Source organism: Zonotrichia leucophrys, chromosome 1A, assembly GCF_028769735.1.
Source record: "Zonotrichia leucophrys gambelii isolate GWCS_2022_RI chromosome 1A, RI_Zleu_2.0, whole genome shotgun sequence".
NCBI lineage: Eukaryota > Metazoa > Chordata > Aves > Passeriformes > Passerellidae > Zonotrichia > Zonotrichia leucophrys.
In genome coordinates, this window is record NC_088170.1 from 42,199,873 (window position 1) to 42,224,059 (window position 24,187).

The 24,187-nt window shown below is 42.6% G+C and overlaps 1 protein-coding gene across 1 annotated transcript in view; it reads left to right on the plus strand.

Moving 5' to 3' along the window:
- The first annotated feature begins 326 nt into the window (after positions 1-326).
- NUAK1 (NUAK family kinase 1) overlaps positions 327-24,187 on the plus strand; it is a 46,860-nt gene continuing 22,999 nt past the window's right edge. The window contains exons 1-2 of the mRNA XM_064702541.1: positions 327-702; positions 23,471-23,591. Of these exons, the coding sequence (XP_064558611.1) occupies positions 406-702; positions 23,471-23,591 (418 nt within the window). The 5' untranslated portion in view covers positions 327-405. The remainder of the gene's footprint in view (positions 703-23,470; positions 23,592-24,187) is intronic.

Consider the following 24,187-nt stretch of genomic DNA (forward strand, 5'->3'; position numbering starts at 1 on the left):
GCCTCAGCCCGGGGCCGCGGGGCCCAGGGGCTCTGCCCGGGGCCGCGGCGGCGCGGGGCTCGGCCCCGCTGAGGCGCCTTCCAGCGGCCCGGGAGAGCCGCGGCAGAACCTCGGCGTCCCCGGCGGACAAAGCAGTGGCCCTAGCAGCAATCCCCGCCGCTGCCACCCCCGCCCCATCCGCGGCTCTCGGGGCGGGGCGGAGCGGGGCGGGCCGGGCGGAGGAGCCGCCCCACGCCGGTGCCGCCGCCGGGGCGGGCGGCGGGGAAGGGGCGGAGAGCGGGGGCGCCGCTACCGCCCCCTGGCCCGCCCCGCCCGCCGCGCCCCGTGGTGCCGGCGCGGGCGCGGGGCCGAGGCAGAGGCGGTGAGGCCGGCGGGGCGCTCGTACCGCGCCCGCTGCCGCCGGGCATGGAGGGCGCCGAGGCGGCCGCCCGCGCCAGCAGCAGTTCCAGCTCCAGCCCCGCGCCGCCTCGCTGCTCCTCCTGCGGCCCCGGCCCGCCCGGCGGCGAGGCGGCGGCGGCGGCCATGGAGGAGCCGGTCCGGGCGGCTCCGTCCCCGGAGGTAACGGCGGCGAGGAAGCAGCAGGGGGTGAAACGGCATCACCACAAGCACAACCTGAAGCATCGCTACGAGCTGCAGGAGACCTTGGGCAAAGGCACCTATGGCAAAGTCAAGCGGGCCATCGAGAGGTTCTCTGGCAGAGTGGTAAGGCAGCTGAGCGGCTTCTCTCTGCCTCTTCCTCTTATATGTGCTCTTATGTATACAGGTATATATATAAGATCATATTCCAGCGCCGATTTCGGAACAGAGCTGGCCGGGTGCATCCGTCTTGTATACGGGGCCGGCGTGTGGTGCCAAGGCGGGGACCCGCTCAGCATCGCACCCGTGCCTGCGGTCCGCGGCTTTGTTCAACCCTGCAGAGAGACTTTCATCTGAGAGGAGTGGTAGAGGCATTGTAGTAGCGCCCTGGTACATTTTGGAGAGATGTGTTATTGGAAAATTAGGGTGACTTTTTTTTTTTTTTCTGATTTTTTTTTTTTTTTTTTTAACACGCGTGTCCACTGTGAATAGTTTTTTGCCCAGTGGAAATTCACGTTTTGGAGAAACCTGTCACATCCCCGGTTAACCAGTGCTGCTCACAAAGTACTGTCAGAAGGGAAAACGTTTGCTTCTCTGGTTAAAAATGCTGTGATTCGCTCGTACTTCTGTGAGCTGAACTTTGCTGACACCTAAAAAAATTGCAGGGACTGCAGCCCACCCCATTGGTTTTTATGATCCATTTCACTGCTCTGGTGCTGGCTGGCTTGAGACTTCAAGCAGCCTGGGGATTGTCCGTCAATAACTCAGCTTCAGCATTTCCTCACTGGTGCAGCGCTCCAGCCGGGCACAGAAATGCAATTGAAGCAACGTACACGTTAGTCAGAATTATTATCATTTTTCCTTCCCAGAAGTACATAACTGTCCACAGAGGGCAGGGGAATGAGAGGTGGGCATTTTTGTGTTAAAGAGATAGGGGTTTTTTACAGAGGTCTTTGTCCTGAAGTGCACTATATGAGTTTTCACTGGACTTCATCTAAAAGCGAAGCATTTCCTGGTGATGTTACATTTACCTTTCCCTTTCAGTTGCTGGGGAGCTCAGCACGCACCCAGAGGCAGAAGGGCCTGTAAAAGAAAATGAAATTTCAGATGCTATGACTTTAATAAGGAACACTTTGCAACTGAATATCTTTGTGTTGACAGTGAAAATGAGAGTTCTGGCCAAGTTGTAGTCATATCATATATGCTTTCAGTTTATTAGCTCATCTGGAGGCTGGCTGAAGAGAAACCAGAGATGGACATCTCTGCACATGCTCACTCTAAGTCCATGATTTTTAAAGTTTGCTGTCTTGGCTGTTTTACGACTTCAGGCTAACAAAAGCTTCAGGGCTATATTATATGCTTACTATTATTTTTTAAGTAGATTAGTTTTGAGTTGCATTGTAAAATGTAGTGAATAAGCAAATAAGTTGAGAACATCTCTTTTCAAGGAGTTGAGAAATAAACAAAAAAAGAGTGGCAGTAATGTACCATGAGATTTGGGTTTGGAAAGAGCTCTCACAGAGGAAGGGGTGTAGAGTAGGTAGATGTGTGTCTTATCTAACTTAACAATACGCTAGGTCTTTCCATATTTTGCTAACTGTCAAGCTCTTCAGCTGCACAGTTAGAGTATACTTTGATGTTATCGTCAACTGAATTAGTATGGCCAATGCCATCTTGAAATGGAGAGAGTGAAAATCAGAATACCTATGCAATCTTAAATGCAATAAAAATATATCATTTGCTGTATCAGCTGGTATGTAGAAGCTGAACAAGTCCTTACCAGGGTGTGAGTTTTTTACCGGAGTAATGCAAGCCTTGGCGTGTGGCACTCCGTAATTACTAACTAGTCTGCAGGCGAGCTCTGGCGAAACGTGTCTATTTGAACTGTAACATCTGTGAGTGTATGTAAAATATCCAGAGTTTGTCTGCTTGCAGAATAAAAGCTAGTTGTCAGGAATCCAGCCAGATCTCGGTGAATGGAAAACACTTCTTGTTTTCTGACAATTCCCTTGTCTGACTGTTACTGATCACTGTGGACACTGATTCCTTTCCATGGGTGAGATAAGAGAACTGACTGGAGATGACTGATCAGAGAGCAGCAGTTTTTCTTTGCTTTTTCCACCCCTCTTTCTCTTCCCTTTCCTCTTCTCAGTTCTTTTTAGGGGCAGTGGTTGTGTTATCCATGAGCAGGTTGGACCAGATGCTGCCGTGTCTAGCAGGGAATGCGATGTGGCTGGTGCTGTCTGTTGCCCCATGTCCAATGCCAATCCTATTGCAACCAGCAGCAAGAGTCCCAAGGGTGCTCTTGTGCCGGCTGTTTGCTTCCTACTCTGTTACTGGTTTAGCTGATCATCACTTTTTTTACTCAGTGGTAAGCAGGTATTTAAAGCTGAATGGTAACAGATTGCAAAGCTGGACCTTGTGTTCCCATTCATCAGTCTTGTTCAAGCAATTCTCCTGTTTAGCCTTTCCACTTCTCTTGTCTGTCAAGAATTTCTGTAGCTGTATGGAATTTAATAAAGAGGTTTACGTGATTAGCCAGGCTTTTAATATGAAACACAAACTTTGAATTTGTTGTCATCTATATAAACAGAGCTCAGAAATGAAATAAACTGTTAGGTTTGGGTAAATAAAGTAAAACCAAGGTGAGAAGGCAGTTCAGTGCAAAGTACAGATGTGCTTTAATGCTATGCCATTGGAAATCAGTAGCAGGATTTCTGTTGACTTAAATGAAATTAGTATTTGGCATGTGTTAGCAGGTTACAGGTTTATTCAAATTGTTATTCCTCTTAACTTTAACTTAGTTGTCTTTCCTTGTAACGCAGTGAGATGTGATCATAAAGTTTCCTGCCATAAAGCTCCAGGGTAGATTGTATGATACATTTGGTTTGTTACTGGAAACAACTTAGGTGAATTTGTGCATTAGTTACCACAGTGACTACAGTATTGCATGCTGCATGGAGCAGTTAAAATATTGCCCAGTATATGATGTATGAGGTGCCTAATTTTGCCAGCAAGGTTTCTTCATTTGTGCTGTCTCAGTATACGCGGTTATAACTTTTGACATTTTAAATTAAGGCACCTGTTAGCAACACTCATGTTTCTGTGGGTGTTTTTTCCACTTGTCATCTTGCACATGTTAAACCAAAGAACGGAACTTTTGTTAGTGTTATGTATTCAATGTTTGTTAGCCAAGAAATCCACAGTTACGCTTATTTCAGCCTTATTCAAGGTGTGTATTGACCACCTCTGGCTGATTCTATGCATGGTGCATGAAGATGGTAAATGCTGCTGGATTCTTCTTTGAGTAGATGATTTCACTGGGGTAATCTTGATTACGGATAGGTGTTTTCTGTTTGCCGCTTGCAAAAGCCAGGAAGTTTGTCTCCCTTTCTCTCCCTAGCCTGCACTTGGGAGGTGATGGGGAGTAGCTGCAGGAGCCTGCCTGCCCTCCTCCTTCATCTTCCTCTTTCTGCCCGAGCCACGACATCTTTTCTTCCTCCTCACCAGCAGGTGGAGGAAGCACTATTCTCCTCCAGCCGTTCCTCCGGAAAGTTAATTGTTTTTGGAATTGATGACAAGCAGCAGCCCAGCATGAAGAGTAGGCACATGGTGCATATTTGGGCAGCCATGTTATATGTGGTGGCTGCCGTGTGTTATTTATCTCTTTTGCATAATAAGTGCGAGTAGAAGGATGTTGCCAAATGAAATTGGTTTCTGGATCAAAATCTTGTAAAAAACCCTCAAACTTTAGAGCAATCAAATATTTTATTTAGAAATGCAGTGCAAGTCTTCACTTTGACACAGGTCTGCTTCTTGATGAGTTTAAAGGGTCGCACAGGGTCTTTGAAACCTGGAACAGCAACAGATTACGTGAAAGGAGGACTTTTGCTTTGCTGATTGTATTTCTCCATATCATGACAAAACCAAAATTTGAATATCCACAATGATGGCTCTGTCATGTCAGTAATTAAGGCCTTGTTGGGCACACAACCATTTCTTTGGAGTGTGGTTTTCAAAAGTCCCTTATAACAGGGTAAAAGTGTGCTCATGGGTCACTGAGGGCAGTGAAAGCCAGGTGAAACAATTGTTCTCTCACCTGTGCTGCCAATATCACTAAAAATGTGAGTATCCCTCTGATGCATGTGATTCTTTTATCTTTAATAATATATTTCCATTTTTTCCCCGAGAATTTCTCCAGTTAGCACTTGGGTCACTGCTTCATATTGATTTTTATCTCGGTTGCTTGGTTTGCATCTTCTGTGGGATAATGTCCAAATCTGACACAGAATCTGTTTATTTCTTTTGAGGTTCTTGTTGCTCTTACTAAGACATCTTCCTTTGTGGCAGACACAGGAATAAGTATCTACACAATGCTGATGTGATGTGAAGTGTCTGTACAGTACTTTCTTAGCAGGTTCCTGATTCATGAATGTGGCTTCCACAGCTCTAATAATCCACTTCAATTATAGTATTAATAGCTTGCATTACTACCCCATTTTATGCATGAGAAAGGAAAAACTTGCCAATTAAAGCCAAAATCAGCAGAAGTTTCAGCTAGTTTTGAGTGCACAACCAAGTACCTGATTTGTCCAGACACGTAGTCTATGTAACATCAAGGTCCTGTGGATGACACCCTCCTCTTGCAGCGCTCAGCCTGTCCTGCCTCCTGGCCTCTCTCTTTACCCGGGGCTTTTGTCCCTGTGTGACATCCAGCTTCGGTCTCCATTGCTGGCCCTTTTGTGCTGTGCTGCCTCCCGCTTTGTTGTGCGTGCCAGCCCGATGACCCGCGCAGGGTGTGCAGCGCTGCTCCCTGCTCTGGCAGCTGCCAGCCTGTGCTGCCTGCTGCGGGCACCTCTTCTGCCATGTCACATGGGGGCCAGAGGTTCTTCAGGGCAGAAGGGATTCTTGCAAAATATGTAGCCTAAATCTTATGCATGTGCATATGTATTTATTTATTTATCTATTTATTTATTTATTTAAGATGTTCAGACTGAGTTCCTTTAGGGACTCGTAATGTGACTAAATCTGGACAGTGTTTTCATGGTGCTGAAGGCATGTTAGAGAAACTCGGGTCATCCTCTGCATGCATGGAAATTCTAGACCTGGAATGAATAGAAGTTGGAAAGAGTATATGGGCTTGAAAACAGTTTTGCTGTTAATTTGTTATTTTTTCCACCCTTAACTATTATATGTGTTCCGAGATTGTGGTTTAAAAAAAAGCAGCAAATGGAAAGAAAACCACTGGAATTATTCTAATGTAATTCACAGTGAATATTGTGGGCTTTATTACCATAGGAGTTACTACCTGGTTGTATCAAATTGCTGCAGTCTTCATATAAACACTTGGATAATTGAAATGCCAAAGAAGACCTTAACATTAAGGGGTGCAGACAGAAATAACAGATTACAGCATGAAGGTCATCAGGAGAAAGGCACTAGAACAGATTACTAGTTTTCTGCACTGAGGATTTTTGTTGAAGAAGCAGATTTGTTCAGGGAAGTATGTCTCAGTGGTATGAAAGTCTGAATTAATGACTAGCCAGTAAGGGGTCATCTGAATATATTAGTTTGTCAAGTCTTTTCCTAAATTAAAAAACAGCGTGTTCTTCGAGCTTTGAGTAAAGATCAAGTGATATTTTCTCAGTGATGTTGCCCTTCCTTACAGGTGAAGAAATTAAAAGTTTCCAAGAGACCGTTGCCTTATTTTTTTCTTCTGCATTGGATTGAGCAATTTTGGGCCAGTAATAAACATCCCTGTGTCTCAGTGTATTCCTTGCTGGAAGGGTTAATATGGGAAATTTAGACTAATGAGTAGGGCACATTTTGGCATGATGCATACTTAGTGTGATTCCCTCTACATGTAAAATTTCACAACAGAATTTGAGCCAATGTTTTTAATGCAGCTTTCAGCTAAAAACGCTATAAAATGCCTAAGTGTTTTTACAAATGGTTTCACAGCACCATGTGCTAGGTAACACAAGAGAATGGAAATTGCTTGTACAAAGTCTTTAATTAAATATTGCTAAAATGTACTGCATTTTTTAGTGGCATGTGTTCTAAAAATTATTATTTTTTTAGGAACCGCAGTGTGGATTTGCCATGTGGAGACAGTTATTGTAGATACTGTAGTTCGGGGTCATGCATGTTGAATGAAACTGTGTGGAATGTGCAGTTCTTGTGAACAATTGAACTGTAATTGTAGTTAGTCTGTGTTTTGTCTGGTAAATAAGTAACTGGAGAGCCTCTGCTGGAGTGAGGAATTGGGAGGAGGCACCCAGTGGCCACAGTGCTGCCAAGGAAGAATGACAAATGCATGGGTTGAAAACCAGCTCTGGATATATCAGCCCTGAATACCAGCAGGTGAACATGTGTATAACCATGATTATCCAAATGTAGAGCCTATGGGACATGTTTTCAAAAGCTGTGTACCAGGCATTTGGAAACTGGTTGATGACCTTTGGTTTGACATGGGTGTCTGCCTGGTTCTAGTCTCTCCCTCCTGTATGCACTCATGTACCCTCTGTCTACATGAGCTGGGATGCTGATGTCAACGCTCCTCCTCTTGCTTGCAACCGTGCTCCTCTCAGCAAGACACTGTTCTCCTTACTGATGTCTTTTATGTCTTTCTCTAAAAAGCGGGATCAAACAATGCTTTCTGCTACAGCTCTGAACTATTCTCTGAAGCTAGAGGTTTGCCTCCAGGCTTGGGGTGGGATAGGAGCATGGACAGCAAAAGCCATTGGTGGCTCCTCACTGTGCTGGCCAGAGCCTTAGCAGCTCCTGACCTGGGCTAGGCTGGAGGCAACCAGCGTCCATCTCGGGTGTTCTGTGTTGATGGTTTCACACCACCAGTGATGGGCACATTGGCATGGGAATCTCTGACCTACAAGAGCATGTCCTTCTTGCCTCCTCCCTAAATTGCCCAGGTGTGCACCAGACACTTTATAGAAAGACCTCATCATTAGCACTGATGGGTCAATGTGCTTAGGATAGTTGATATGTCAGAGGAAATGTCTCAGATAAAAAGGTCTCCAACTAAATATGTAAATAATATTTGTCAGTGTTTCCCTCAAATATCTTCCAGCAGATGTGAATACCATGTGTATCCCTTTAATAAACTAAACTCAAAATAATTTCCACTTTGCTAGATATATAGGGAATAGCTGGGGAGGGTGGGGAGCGAACTACAAAGGAAGGTAAAAACTGCATATGTGTGTTGTTATATTTGATGACCGATTCATTAAAGCCTTAAGTGTATCCAGGCTTTCAATAGTCTTCTCCTGCTGTTGCTTCCTGTACTCCCTGGCTACAAAATCAGTCTCTATGGCTCTCATTCCTCTTACCCACATGAAAGACTTTGAGCATCTGCAAGTTATGATTTGAGAAGTATCTGCTTTTAAACAGAATATATTTTATCACCGTGTCTTCACAGGCAGCATAGTACATTGTATAAATTAGGGGATCCTAGACCTTTGAACACTCGAAGGCTGGGTGAGGTACTCCGTGTGTGTACTGTGTCTGGCCATACCCCTCAAACATCCTGGACCCACACCAAAAATGCTGGATTTTTAGTGGGTGTGGAGGCCCTTCTGTAACCTTTACTGTGTGCTGCAAAGCATGGAGGGGGCAAGGTTGTAACCATCCCTTGATCTTCCATGGTTTTTGTACTCTTACTTGAGCTCCACAATTTCTCTATTTTCAACTACAGACCGTGGGCCAATCCTCAGTTCAGTCTGTTAAACTGTTGCATGATAGAAGCTCATTGTCCCTCAGCTCTCCAAAGACCGAACTTCCTTAGCTCTGATGGTTTATGAGCCATCAGTCCTTAAAGCTGCCATTGGTCCATGATGTGATGGAAGTCCTGGGTCTTGCTCAAGTATGGACTTTTCCAGGCCCTATGTTTACCAGTGTAGGAGATAGAGGAACCACCCATTGAAGTATTTTATTCACTTGAAAAAAACTCAGTCCCAGGGCAGCTGTGGGACAAGGGGTTAGCATGTCCCACACTTGTGAAACCATCCTGGCCAGTTGTAGATGAATGTGAAAATCACAAAATAAATGCTGGTCTTGTTTTTTATAAATATTAAGAAAACTGCAGCTGAGATTTCTGAGCTTAACATGCTCCTAATGTAACTCTTAATTTCTGGATTCCTCCTCAGCCTTCCCTTCTCACTGTCAGCATTTCCCACTTCACCTCACCACACCTTCAGCATGGTGCCTGAGAGCGCTTGCTGCTTTGTCCCTGGGATGCTAGCCTGGTGAAGGGGAGGGTCTGCTGCACCTTGTGTGGGGCTGGCTGCCTCTGTGACAGAGCATTGGTGTTTGGCAGGCTGTGCTTCCCCTGTTGCCGCGCCTTCCTGGGGAACATTGGTGATCCCAGAGCCCCTCGGCGACTCTGGTGCAGCAGTCACATATGGGATGACTTAAGGCTGGAGCAGTGTCTTTGTTCTGAGGTCTGGCTGCTTGATGGACTTGCAATTATCTTAATGTCTGGCTGGGCCATGGAGCTGAGTCAGCGTGTTTGGCCTTAAGCAGCACTGCTTCAGAATAAAGACACTAGTTAAGGGACATTAGGCTTAAAAAATAATTTATTGTTCCTGTGAAAAGATAGCAAGTTTAGGGACTAAATTTAGGTATTCCTTGGTAGATCAGAAAAATTGGGATCCTGCTGTTGATGGAGATCTCAAAGCCTTCATATCATGTTTCCTGTACACAATAAGGCATTTAATCTCTGATGGTATTTCTAATCTCTATTAAATGCCTGGTGGTGAAAGATATCTCCTTTTATTTGAGGTACAAGTGTTATTTTAAAAATGAGTGTGAATATTTTTTTAATCACAAAAGATAGCAATTGGGGTTGGGTAGAAATACTTCTTTGAGCTGTGTGGTAACTAAGCAAATGTTTCTTTTTGTTTAACGGTGCTTTGTTGTTGACACAAAAAGGTTAAGTCTTTTGCACACAAGTCTGACAGGGGAAGACAGCAAAGCATTTGTTAAAGAAATAGCTTCCAAGGCACGTGTTCAGAGCTGTCACTTATTTGCATATTTTTGCCACTCTGCACAAATCAAACATTATGGCTTCCCCAGCAGAGTGCAGCTCAGGAAGGAGGAGCAAAGGTGCTCGGAGATGCCTGGGGACAGCTGGCGCAGTGGATTCTGCAGGGCAGAGCGGAGGGCTGTTGTTTTGGTGTGAGGAAATAAAATAGCCTTTGGGACAAGAAGAGGGGAGAGTGCAACCTTCCCATTTGGTATGTGCTCTAATGCCATGTGGTCTGGAACCAGCAGAATTCCTGTAAATACCTACTGGAGGCAATGTGGGCTTAGCTGACTTGTGTAGGGATGTAACTGAGAGATGTTCACATTGGCCTCTTGGGAAGATGCCTTTTTAATCAGGACTATACATTAGCAATAGCATCCTTCATGCTACTTTCTTTGTCATATTTTTATTCTCTTCAGGGCACCAAAATGAGGTGAAACCATTAAATGGTGATCTGTTGGTTTAAGCTCCAATTCTTGTAGGAGCCAGCTGTTATAGCCATGTTTTGGGCTTCCAGGAAGGTGAGTGGTTTCCCTGAGGTTCATCCAGAAACTCTGTGGTGGAGCCATGGGGAGAGAGCTGAGGTCAACCACAGCTCCAGCACTGTGCTGAGCAATTCCTTGTGTGGGTATAACCATCTCAGGAAAATTGCTCTTAAAATTAACATCCTCTTCCATAGTTTCAGTCACACTTTGAAGGGATGGTGCCAGTTTTTCAAAAACCCGCCATCTCTTGTGCCTTGGAGACAGCTCTCACTGTTGATCACCAGCTGATACAACTCAGTCACCATTGTGTCAGCACAGCCTGGGAGGAATGAGGGCCTTTAGGCTGGACTGTGCAGTGCTTTTGCACCCAGGCCAGAGACTAGCCATCCTTTTCAACTGCAGGTTTTTTTTCTGTGTACAGTTTGAGAGTTTTCTACCAGTGTTTCAGTAAAACAAAGTATTCCTCCATTCTGCCTGGTATTTTACAGTGTAAATGTGGTCTAAGGGAACCTGTGCTAGGCCTTGTTTTGGGTTATGCATTGCTCACAAGGAATTCATCACAGAGAAAGATTTCATGCTGTACTTCAACCTCCTTCAAGCCTTTCTTGGATGAAAGGAAAATTCTGCAACTGTGAATGTAACTGATTATCATTATTGGATGTCGTTACTCATTCTGAGCATAAACCAAAAAAACTGCATCGCCTGTGATGTATGTGGGTAAAATGCTGCTCTCAGTTGCGTTAACACTTGTAAGCTGAAAAGTAGAGTTCGGCCCTTTTTTTTAATTGAAGTATTTGTTTAACACAGGCAAAGACTAAACAATACGCTTGAAAGCAATTTGTGTTATTGTCTGTAGAGCAAAGCTTGTATTTTATGAACTGGCTGATCATAAAGACAGCATAAATCATGTAAAGCATTCTCATTTGCCTTTTCTTTTTTTTTCTTTCTTTCTCTTTTTTTCTTTTTGCAGATGGGGCTTGTAGAGTAGAGTTGCAGTCAAATGTCTGCTCCAGGATATTTTAGTTGAACTGTGCGAGTCCATTAAACAAATGTAATGGATTTTTGGAAAGAAGAACTGCATGTTTCAAACCAAATGTTTTACATAGAGAACATCTGGTTAGTTCTGGATGTTTGTATGTAGAGCACATCAGACAGCAGCCGTAGTGAGTTATCTGGGAGGTTGCCTGGGATGTAGTTGTAGGATATGACAGTTCAGTTGTTATGGGGAATAATTCCTATGAAGTATTGCCATAAATTGAATGTTTGGCACAAACAGCTGTATCTTTGTTTTACTGCACACCCAAGTTATTCTTCTTATCTGCCCAGCAAAACTTTAGACATTGTTTAAATAACCCAGTAAAAGCTGGCACCTCAGAGCTGTATTAAAGCATACACAAGGAAGGGAAATGGAGCTTGCTCTGTGTTCAGGGAAGCACTATTGATTTCTCCTGTGGGCAGTGCAGAACAAGTGAGCAATAAATGCAGTATGTGCAAATGGTTTGTGCGGCTGAGTTGGAAATGATCAGTGTTCCACCGGTGTTGTGTGGTGTTCCTTTGAGCAACATGAATATACAAAACTGGTGCAATGCATGTAATTAGCCTGACTTTAGAGTTTATTAGGGCTACTGGAAGAACTTTAACCTGGGTAAATTAATAAGTCTGCTTTTATTTCACAGCATCGGAAATAATATATTTCCAGGAAATGTAGAAAAATGTCTTATTTGGGAGTTGGTTCTTAAATTATTTCCTCAACTGAGGAATACGTAGTTCAAATGAGATTAAAGTTGTAATTTCCAGAGCAGCAATGCAGCTTCCCCTTTCAGGATTGTTTAACTAAAAAGTTAAACAAAGTGGGTTAGGCAGTCTCTTGGTCCGGTCCCTTGTGGACAGCAATTCACATTATGCAGCGCTGCTTTAATAGTCCTGCTTGGTCTGACATGATTTGTGGTATTTGCTGAGATGAGTTTCTGGACCGAGTAGCATGGAAGGGAATTGCTCCTCACTCTGAGGAAGGGGGTATGTCCAAGTGTGTGCAAAGGTCACTGACAGGGTGAAGTGGGAATCCTGGGCTGCTGTTGTTACACTACCTAACAGCTTAGCTTCTGGCAAGCCAGAAACATGGGTTCTAACTCTCTCTCGTTCAACTGACTCCAGCCAAAACACATGCCAAAAAAGGTGTTTGTGCATGTTGAAGAAGGGGGTAACAGTCCTGGAGCTCGCAGGGTCTGAGGGAGTTCTTAGGCAAAGCTTTCCATCCTGAAAAATAATTGCGTTGTGCTTTTTCCCCTCCAAAGTTAAGTCTCCTCATAACTGCTTAGAGCAACTGCCTGCAGTTGTGAACTCCTCTTCTAGCAGGGAAAGCTGGAATTATGCATTTAAGGCTACAGAATTGCTGGATGGCCAGCCACTTAATTGTAGGAAAGTATAATTCATTCCTCACCCTCTCACATTCATTCCAAGCCCAACTGGCTGCAGGGAGCAAGAGTGTTCCCGTTCCTGTTTTACTCTCTCTCCTGAGCCATTAGGGTGGCCCTGGTAATTTACTTTCAATAAACAGAAATGAGCAACAGGAGGTTCCTCTACCTTCAGGGGTGTAAATATTTCTCAGAAATCAGAGACGGATGGGGAAGAAATCTTAGCAAACTCCTTTCCTCCCACTGTAGTAATTCCACCACATTCCATCATAAATTCTAAGACAATCCCTTTCCAGAAGGAACCATTAAATAGGTAATGTCCAGGCAGAACAATGTAATACTGAAGCAGTGTGTTAACAAAAACAAATTTAATATTGCAAAGCGATCTGTAAGCCCTGGAGCAAAATAATCTGGGTGAGGCTTTGATACATGATTGCCAATCTTTTTGTATTCCAAGAGTATTTTTTCAGATAGGATATGGGTTTATGGTTTGTTAGATTCCCACCAGGAAGTGGTGTTTATATTTTGATCCACCTTAGATCAGTTTGGGAAAGTAAACTAGATACAGGTGCTTCTGATATTTCCATGTCATTAACCCTTCCAATTGTGCTGTTTAAACACATCTGTGCACCCTCCATCATATAATTTCTGTGTTCCACGGACTTTACATAATGAATCCTTGCTCATCAATGTAAATCTAAAAGACTAAAGTCTATGAATTCAGCTTTAAAAATCTCTTCACACTTAAAAATTCCGTTCTGTTAATTAGGAATTTCAGGTGGTCAAACAGTATGGTTTTTGGTTTTAATGAGTGTTGTGGTGCATGAAAGTACAGACATTTCTTTTAAAAAACACTCTTCCCAAGGTTTTTCCTTGTACTATTGTAATTCTCGTGGTGAAACAGCACTTCTCTTTTTTCTCTGAAGGACTGTAGGACCGGAGAGCAAAATCAAAAGATCCCCACAATACCGGCTGACTTCACATTTGTGGTGGAAGAGGCATTGTAAATATGTGCAAAGCTCTCAGTGGTTCTGAGTTTTCTCTGAACTCACAGAAGCTTCAGTGAAAAAGAGAGAATAATCCAAGTTACATTTATTTATCCACAACTTTTTCAAGCAGAACGTACCAATAAATGAAAATGTGCTGTGAGATGGCTTCTTGGGAAAAAATGGTTCTAAGAGTTCAAACAATGTCTAACCCTCTTCCTTGATTAATGTGAATTACAGCCTTGCACTGATGTAGTACCTTTCACCTAAACCTGCAAAATCACTTCAGAGACTCTGGTAACAGCTGAGGTTACCGTTATTTAGCAGCACATTGTAACAGTTTGCAGCAGTTGCTTAGAGGGTGTGAATAACCCCATTTCCAATTTAAATTATTGGAGGAATTACAGGAGTAATTTTCAAACTGGAACTAGATCCAGGCACCAGGGCTTTATACCTGTCTTCTTAAGAAAGCCATAAAGGGCTTTTTTTATAATGACACAGCCAAGATCTTGGTTTTATGTTTCATCCCCAAATTGATGCCTTGAACAGTGTGCACTCCTACTTTGGAGGATTACTTCAGTGTGGTTCACTGCTTATTCACAATGAAAAAACAACATTGAATTAAAGTTCCTCTCTGCTGCCTCAGGTTAGCATTTTGCATTACATCAGCAGCTGTGGTAGCTGTGAGATCAAGCCCCAGAATTACTGTGAAATCTATCTTCCAGGTTTTGGAGAGTGGATCTGTAATACCCATGTAACATTGAGAACAGTGAACTTAGGGCTTGTGAATTCTTTCAGTCCTCTTAAATTCTTTTGAGAATTCTTGTGAATTCTTTTCAGTCCTAGCCAGTAATTTAATTAGTGCTGAACAGTCTGCACACAGACTTGCAGAAATTAAAAGACTGACTGACACAGGATTCTCTTTCAGTGACTTTTCCTCTTTTGCTTATGTGCTGGATAGAGCTGTGCTGTGTTTGGAAGTCGATCAGTAATGATTGCACAATTCTAACCTCATTTAAACTATGATATAAACAGACATGATAGAAACAGATGCTACCAGGTTTTTTCCTACTTAAAAGTGAAGTCAGCTTTTTTTTCTTCTGTTGTTTTTTTTTTTTTTTCCCTCCTTTTCCCCCCCTTTTTGGTTCCAACAAAATTGTAACCTGGAAGAAAAGCAATTAGACTTTGTGAAATCCCAACTCAGTATAGTATTTGGCTTTGGTAAATGTGGAAGCCAAAAATAAACATCTGCTTGGCAACTTCACTAGAAGTTAACTGTAAGTGCAGTTTTCATCTTTTGAGTGAATGTGGCATTCAGTGCTGGTTAACATCTCTTAAGAAGAATGATCCATAGTTGAGGCTGTAAAGCATTTTTTTTTATTTTTAAATTACAGTTATGAACATCCATTGCCTTGGGGAAATCCCCTACCCCAGTTTCTTTCCAGACCTAATTTCTTATGTGCCAAAGCATGAACTTTTCTTGAAAGTTTGAAAGTAGTTGGATGGGATATTTGTGAGTTATTAGACATTGGAAAGGAGATGGTCTTCCATCAATCTGTGCATGATACGGAGTTACATTTGGAAGTGTATTAGAGAAAATGTAAAAAGTCCCACGCTTTTCTCCAGGAGAGTAAAGTCTGCACATGATGGGGACTCTCCCAGGATGCCACACCAGCCTTAGGCTCCAGTTCTTATAGGACACAGCTGCAAACATCTTTAATAACCTGGTCATGTAATATCTTTACTTTTCAACAAATATTCTGCAACCTCTGCTCCTACCACAGCAAATTTGTTGTACTGTGGATTAGGGAGGATTGAAGTGAATGCAGATTTGTGGTAGCATGCTATTGGGACAGTGGGGAGGGGTGAGAAGGGGCAACTTGAGGCATCACTAAGGGAAACACATCATTATTGCTAGGGATGGTGGTTATTTCTAGGATCTTTCTTCTAGAACTGAACAGTGCTATGACTTAGGACTTCAGTAATGTGGTATAAAAATCTTCTGGGAAGGGAGTTTTTTGGTATATTTCTGACATACATTTCTTGAGGCAAGGATTCTCAGCATGAAATGAAGAAAGGTCTGCAGGGAAATTTGTCAGAGAATGCATGGTGTAAATGTGCCAGACTTTTTAGACATAGCTGAGGGTAGTGTGTACCAGACAATGAAGGGATGCAAATTTCCCAGTTAGGCAGTAGTTACTCAGAAAATGTGCTCACAAATCCTGATAACAAGCACCGTATGTGGGGGTGAGGAAAGAAGTGGAGGAAGGGTGTTGTATATTCCTCCTATCACCCACTTTATATATGTACAGTATAAATGTGTTCATCTGATACCGTCTACTGTTCATAAAAACTTGATTCCAAAAACATCTTGCTCTGTGAATAAAGGGGGAGCTAGAGAGAATATGTAATCCCCTTGCTGAGTGTTTGTGAATAGTTAATTCCTCTTCTCCACTTGGCGAATCATCGTTTATGATATGATAGCAGCAACTATATCCCGCAGAACCTGAAAAGGGAAATTAAACCTGAGGTAATCGTACCTTCATTCTCCCAGAGACAGTGGCACATTGTCCCTCAGCTTATGCAAATAGAATTTTTATTTAACATTTATCACACTGACTCAGGACTTCTAGTGCCTTGACACAAGAGTGAGTTTCCCTACAGTACTGACATCAGCTTTGGTTTTTAGAAATATAATCTGTCTGGTACATTGTGAAGAGGGTAATGAAACAGGGAGACGCTGATGTTTGCTGTATGCTGTTACCATGCATGAGGTAACTGTATGTGAGGCAGCTGTAAAAAATACCTTTATGTCCCACAAGCACATGGACCTGAGAGGTGCATCGAGGCACGTGCATCATTGCCCTTTATGTGTGCAGCTGCTGGCTGGCTGCAGCAGTAATGATGTTTTGTTCTTGGTAACATCCAGGACATGAACAAACATGGTGGAACAAAGTAATGAGCAGAAGCTGAGATTTAAATCAGCATAAGCTCACTCGGGTGCAGATGGCACCAGTTACTGCTTTGAGCAACTCTCCCAATTACTGCACAGTTTGCCAGCATATCCAACAATAGAGTGGGGCTGCTGATAAATAATTAATAAGGATTTTGTTGAGTGCTTGTCTCCCAGGCAGTATCACCACGGAGATGATCTGGCTTTTAGGATGTGAAAACTAACAATCTCTGAAACAATGGCATTGTGTCAACCTTACTCTTTCCCTGAAAGGGAGAGCTCTGAGAGATGTGCTAGCAGATTGCACAATGCCAGGCACTAATTTTGCTTACACTCACAGTGGCCTTTTGTCAACTTTTCAGCGACTGCATGAAATGTTTTCTATGACCATGCAGAATCTTGTTCTTAGAATTGCATGTCCTGCATGATGCTCTTTAGTACTGCATCTGGCCCAGGGCTGGAATCTCAAGATAACTTTTTTTCAGCAAATGGTCATGGCAAAGGTATAATCATGTGGTAGGAGGCTTACAAAAATAACTCCTCATAAGCGTACCTTTTCAGAACCCTTTGGATGCTTCATTTTCCCCTTTTCAGAACCCTTTGGATCCTTCTTCCCACCTGGAAGGCCCAGAGGCCAATTAGACAGTTATTCAGCCGGCCCCCTGCCTTCCCTTTTTCTCCTTTGTGCAACCTCTGGAAGTGCCATTTCAATGCAACTGCATTATCAGCATTCCCCTCCTTATCATTTGATTGCAGCCACCTCAGGGACCACATAATTTTGTAGCTTTGTTTCTTTTCCTCTTGGGTTGGTGATGTCTGGGCTAAGAGCCATAGGCAGAGACTCCCCTGGAAAAAACATTATATGGTGCCAGACTTTCTTACTTGGCTCTTTGGAGCTGGAGAAAGAACAATGTACCTTTTCTCTCCCCACCCCCGAACATCCTCTGCTCTCCCTTTCTCTTCCTCCCCTGGTTGATCAACCTATTCTTTACCTCCACACCCTGTGCACTTGGCACATTGCACTTCCCACCTTCGAATCTCAAAGAAAGGAAGCAGAGCTGTGAAACTGGCTGGGCTCACCCACTTCCCATTGCTGGGTAGGGATGAATTCAGTTCACAGCTTTCAGAAAGAACAGTTTTATGTCTATTTAACCTTCCTCTCCCTCTTCACCCAAAGAAAATGTTTTTAAATAATTTTCTTTAAGTATCTTTTCTGACATATTGCTCAGTGGCAACAAGCTGGTTTCCCTTTCTCAGGGAACTTCTCTCTCTGTCCTGATGGTGGTTTTTTGACTCTCCATAATAGTATTGCTACAGTCCATTGGAATTTGTTTGAGCATGGATGGTATGTACAAGTGCTGGAACCAGCTTAAAAGTCACAGCCTCCCTCGGTGGAAAAAACCAGTTCATATCTCACTATGGTCCTAAAAATAGCCTTGGTAGATAATAGAGAGTGGAAGATAGTCTTCAATGGGTCTGAATGTACTGCATGCAGAAATTGCTGTGGAAGGGTCAGTGGTTTGTGCCATTTAAGTAGTCAGTCTGAGCTACAGCACTCACCGACATAAATCTGTGACTCTGCATTGTGGCTAGTACTACCTTAATTTATATTCACACAACTCAGCTGGAAATGAGGCAAACTTAGGTTCATTAGACTAAAACAAACACATGAACCAACTTCCTGAAATCAATTAAAATAGATTTTCACTTTGATAAAAACACAGCTTTTTTTTTTTTTTTTTTTTGCTCAGCTGTAAATGATGATGCCAGCAGAGACTCGGCAGACATGAGGCATGGAGATTTGATATGGAAATGGGCACCTATTGCCATGCCGTTTGCCAGATATTTAGACCTGGAGATACCTTTATGTACACAGTGGTCTTGATCAGGCTCTGTAAAAATAAATTCTACCTGTTTTGCTCTGCTAAGCAGCCAAGAATCTTGAAAAGGAAGAAAGACATTTCTGTCACAGATACGACTGAATGTACAGAAACCTTTGCAACTGTCATACTTTTGAAGTGTTTATAGTTCAATTCCAGTTATTTGTATGAAACAAAAGCAAAGAAGCATGAAGTGTGTTGGAAAATACTTCTTAATCTCTCTACACCAGTTCAGGGAGTGAGTATAAATCCTCTTTCCAGCAAATGGAAACCAGTAATTTATTGGAGCCTTGAAAACAATTTATTTCTCTACAATTCCTGCCCAGCACACTCTGCAAGCTGACTCATGGAGGGATGGGACGCCAAAAGTTCTGCTCCCTCTTTTCTGTCTGCTTCTGGAAGGCAGAGCAGCCGTGAAGCTGGGGCTGTGCTTGTGCAGAGCAGTTTGGAGGTGCCTGGTTGTATTAGAGGTTCACACCCCCTGCCTGTACCATAGATTTTGGGGGAGGGTATTCTCTTTACCTCCTTCTGAACAGAGACTGGTACCAGAACTGGTGGTGCAGGTGGAGGCATTTCATCCCATGTCTGATGGTCTTTCTCTCCCCCTGACCCATGTGTGGGAGCATGCAGCCATCAGAACCGCAGAAGATACTGGGGATGGTTTCGGTGGACAGAGCCAGTAATGATCTCCAGAGGGAAACTTCACATGGCCTAGTTTTGAGCTGTTACCTTGGTGCTCATGCATTTAACTTTGCATGTGTGAGTTGTCCCACAAAAGTCGATGGCCTGCTCACATGTGTGAAGTTAGGCATGTGCTAAAGTGTTTTGCCAGATTGGATACTGTGTCTATAGGGGCTTTGGGTGAACTTGAACCTGTTTTGTTGGGGTGAGAGGCTTTAAATTTCATGATTAGGAATCTGATATGTTACTCTCTCTGAGTGCAAGGTCTTGGAGTTATCTGAAATTCTCATTAAGACAAGAAGCTAGGAAAAATACAAATTCCTCCACTAGTAATGTTACTAAAAATACTATAATTAAATTATCTAAGTCTTAAACCCAGTAAAATATATTGAAAAGTGTGGTAGAGGTATAAGTACAGTGTTTTGAGAGTACCAAAGGGACTAACAGCACTTTCTCTGCAGATATTGAGCTGGAATATTTGGAGTAGTTAATGTAGCTGATGTAAAAAGTGTGTTGCTTTTTCTGTACTCTTGATTCATAGGCTGTGACCCTTAATAAATTTTGATGTTGCCCACAGTGAAGCCACTGCTTGCAGAGAAAGCAAGAAAGCAGGCTAGAAAGAAAGAAATTAGCCATAAGAATGAACAAACAAGTTCTTTCATAAGGTATTTTTCAATTTACCTTATTTCCTATTATGCTGAAGTTATTCAGGTCCTTCATGCAACAGTCTTGTAAGTGGGGTTTAGAAAAATTTGAGCCAGCTCTGTCTGGTATTAAAAGCATAAGCCCTCTTTGAAAATGTATTTTCTGGAATATATTTCTGAAAGAAATAAATTTCATGAGAGAAGTTATATTATTATATATTTTGGAAGACCTGGAAGGGAGGCTTGTTTTATAGTCCAATACCATAACATACAGATAGGGGTCTTGTTTTGCTGAGAGATATGAAAACAAAGAAACATGTAATAAATACCTGGAATGTGATTGTGATTTGTAATGTTTCCACGAAATACTGAATGAAACCCAACTGGGCTGCTTTCGTGTTGGTGTTGGTTTTTTTCACTGCAGTAGACTTGAGCCCAAGTATTCTTGCTGACGTGGTCTGAGCAGACTGGTGTAGGTAAAAGAATTGACTGGCAGAAATCTGTTTCTTAGAAGGGAATAACTGGAATGAATGCTGTCCTGCTCCACTAATCCTGCTCTGGGATGCCACCTCTGACAGTCTGCTGACACCGATCACTCACTGTTCGGCCTTTCAGACCAGGTCACCAGCAAGGCTGTGCATGGCTGATAGCCTTTGAAGTGTGGAACCTATCCACTTGGGGATCGTGCGGGCCGCCAGGCAGATGGCATGGGGTGAAAAGTATTTTTTGGGATGCCTTTGAACCTTTCACTTTCCTGTTACCCTTTTTGAGGAGAAAAATAGCAATCGAACATTGAGAAAGGTGTCAGAAGTCATCCTTTAATAACAAGATGGTTTGTTGAATAAGGCACTTCTGTGGTGTGTTGCGCAGTTTGAGAGGAAGAGGCAGGCAGCAGTATCTGAGATGATACTGCCCGTTTCCTTACTGTCCTTGTTTCCTTTAGGAGTTATGTCACCTTTCTGTTTTGATTTCCTCACCTTCTGAAAGTGGATAAATTGTGCTGTTTCACCACTTGCTTATCAAGGTTTAACTAATAAATGGCTACAACTTATGTGCTGTGCAAATAGAGCGTGATACTACTTTGTGAGCATGTGCGTAAACCTCTCTTTTGTGTGAGTGCTAGTACTGGTAACGTGCAAGGGGCACTGCCTCCCATGCAGCGCTCTTGCTGTGTGTCAGGATTGTAGGGCATGGGCTGACCGTGGCCAGGTGGATGCTTAGAGCTGCCCTGGCTCCGCTGACACCACTGAAGTAAAGATATTTCACACCTGCTGATTGTCTTTCCTTGTTTCCAAGTGCTGAGTGAGGGAAGAGAAAGTCTTGAATGTTAAAACCCAAGGGATGTGTTCAGCATGTCTTCTTTCCTTATATTTGTGATGAGACGTTACAGCCTGGATGTCACTGACAAAATCTCAAGTACTTCGGCTGGGCTGTTGAATTCTACCTTTGCAACTGGGAAGTGATTCTTTTAGGAGAGCTTAAGTACCATCTTTGAAATTTGGGTAAACTTTTAGGAATAGCCTTTATAAATTAAGGTGCCTTAATCTTCAGCATGGGTTGTGAGACTGTAAACTCTCTGGTCCTGTTAAAAAATGTGTTCCCAGGCAACACATCTTTTTGCATTAGAATAATGATCCAAATGTATACTTACAAAGTGCTACCACACTTTTCAATCATGTTTGCATTTTTGTATCTAAAAATATGTTTTCTTATATGCAATTGTTCTACAGAGACCAGTGGGTAGATGTGCAGAAGTCCTGTCTGTGAAGCACGCAGTCAAGTTATCAGGAGATTGGCATGTCCTCTAGGCTGCTGTTATTACTTTACCAGCTGTGAATAGGGAAGAATTTGCTCCCCGTTGTATATTTGACAATGAAACCCTTCTTAAATTCTTCCTCAGAGCCAAATACAAGGCTTCTTTTAATAAAAAATGTGTTTTTACCCATGTCTATATTTATTGCAGGAATGCGCATACCGCTCCAAGAGCCACCCACATCCTTCTGTATACAGGGTGTATTTGCATTTCCAATCAGTCCCAGTGCAAATGTGGGAAGGGGAAAAATCCATTGTCATCTTTTGAGCTGGTTGCCTTTTCCATCTCTAGAATTACTTGGAGGCTATCTTGGTCACTCATTCAATTAAGATCTTTTCTAGAAATATGTGCCATGTAAAGAAGACTATAGCTATGTTGTTACTTTTAAAGTCTCTATTCCAAATGTTTGGGTCAAGAGGAAAAAAAGAATTGTTTTGGGTTTAACATGCAAATCGTTTTGTCCCTTGATTTCTTTTTGTTCAACTGTCACAAAGTAGGGGAGCACTTGAGAAAGAGCTTAATTTTAAGCACGTGCGGCAGTCTTTGGGAATTCAAGGGGATGAGGCATGTGCTTAATGCGTTTTTGAACAATGTTGCTTTTCAGAGTTGAAGGCTTTGTAGGAAACCTGATCCTTTAAAGTGGCTCCTGTTTATGTACATTTCAATTTTATAATATTGTAAGTTTTTCTCTTCTTTCTTCAATATCCTCAATGCTACATCATATAATGAAAACAATACTGGTCATGCCACTTGCAATTACTGCCTTGAAGTAGGCAGTGAATTTTTTTTTTTTCCTAGAGTAACTGAGGAAATAACGCAAATCATAGGTTTATGAATGCTTTCCCAGGAGAAGTCCACAGTAGTTGGCTGCAAAGAATGCCACAAGTTTGGTTTACCCATAAAAGGGTGGTCATCTCAGCAGGTCAATGATGTTTTTCAAAGACTTATTGTTGATTTTAAGCTAGCTGATAATTTATTCCCTGAACTCTAGCTTAAAAAAACAATGCAGGGTAGATATTGAGCATAATAAAGACCGTGATGCCATTCAGTATGCACAATACCCTCACCTTCCCTCTCCCACCAGCTTCTCTGCATTGTTGCTTTCTTCATTTCTGATAGGGCATGAGATTACCTCCACAGTTATTTATGGGAGTGTTCAGATAAGCCCTTTTTTCACAGGCAACACACATACACACACAAGGACTGTTATAATTTGAGTTTATATTGCAAGTTCAGCTATCACTTCCTCTGTTCCCACCCTGCCTTTTGGAAAGACATCCAGTCACATGATATGCTTGTAAAAAAGCTTGCTGATTGAGGAAGGATGCAGGAAGGATATGGTTTTGCAGTGACTGCATAAGTGTTGTGTAGGACCTGAAGGCTTGGGTTTATATAAGGACGAGTTTAAATGTGAATTTTAAAGATATATTTATTCTGATTTTTTAATAAGTCACAACTCCTGAACAGTATGCCTGCTTTAGAGAACCGTGGACTAATCTGTGTTAATGGGATCATTTATGTATTAACATGGATATCAATACGTAATTGGCACCCTGGATTCCCTGCCTCTGTTCCATCAGAATATCAAAGTTTTTTCAAATAAATTGTCTCAAAAGTTTATTTTTGAAATTGTCAGATGCAATCATGTCTTAGCACGTGTGCTTCCCATCAAAGTCTCTTGAGGAGTTTTGCATTTGCATAAGAAGAGTGCTTAGGCTAGCACAGAAATCTTTCTGAAGGATGCTGTGTTCCCCCTCAGTAAAGTCCTAAGACCTGAAGAGCCCAAAACTTTATGTCACCCATTACACTGTCATGAGAGTGTATTTATTGTTATATAGTGAGGGAGCTGGAGCATGGAGGTTTGTATTTTAAAGGTTTCTTTTGGTCATTCCATGTTCTGCCAACATCTAACATCTGTATTTATTTTTTAACTCTTCTTAGTGGATTAGATGCATCTGTTCAGTTCCAAGAATAACGCTTGATTTCCTGCATTTATAGGTTGCAATAAAATCCATTCGTAAGGACAAAATTAAGGATGAACAAGATATGGTTCACATCAGACGGGAGATTGAGATCATGTCATCGCTCAGCCACCCTCATATCATCACCATATATGAAGGTTAGTGAATGTGATTTTCCTCCCTGACTGCTCTGTTACATTCTTGCAGACCTGATGTTTGTGTTTCTTGAGATCGTGGAACCCTTACTCCTTGTGTAGCTCATCCCTTACCAATGAGACTGCCTTGAGCACTGCCTTCCCTCTGAGCTACCAGTGTTTCACAGATGCATAAACCTCTGCTAGGAAGAGCTTCTTCTTGTGGGAGTTCATTGTGTCAGTCGCAGGTGGGAGATGGTTGCATGTATCACCTCATGTCCTTGCTCCCACTGTACAGTTCAGTTTCATTTCACCCTCACTCATGAACCAGCCTGATGTCTGTTTCTGTTCCCAGCCCCTAGACCAGTCCTTGTTTGCTTTATTTTCCCTAGACTGCACAGGACTGCTCTTATCTGCTCTAGGACTTTGGACCTCCCTTACCAGTCAGTTCAAGTTGCTTCTTCTGTCATTGCAGCTTTTCCCCCTGAATCCCAGCGTCCACTTCCTGTCCACCGCTGCACACTTTCCTGTCACTCTGGTGGCTGGCTTATCATTCCTTTTTCCTTATCCTGTCTTCCTCCTCTACCTCCTTTCTTCCTGGGACACAGCTCGGAAGATTT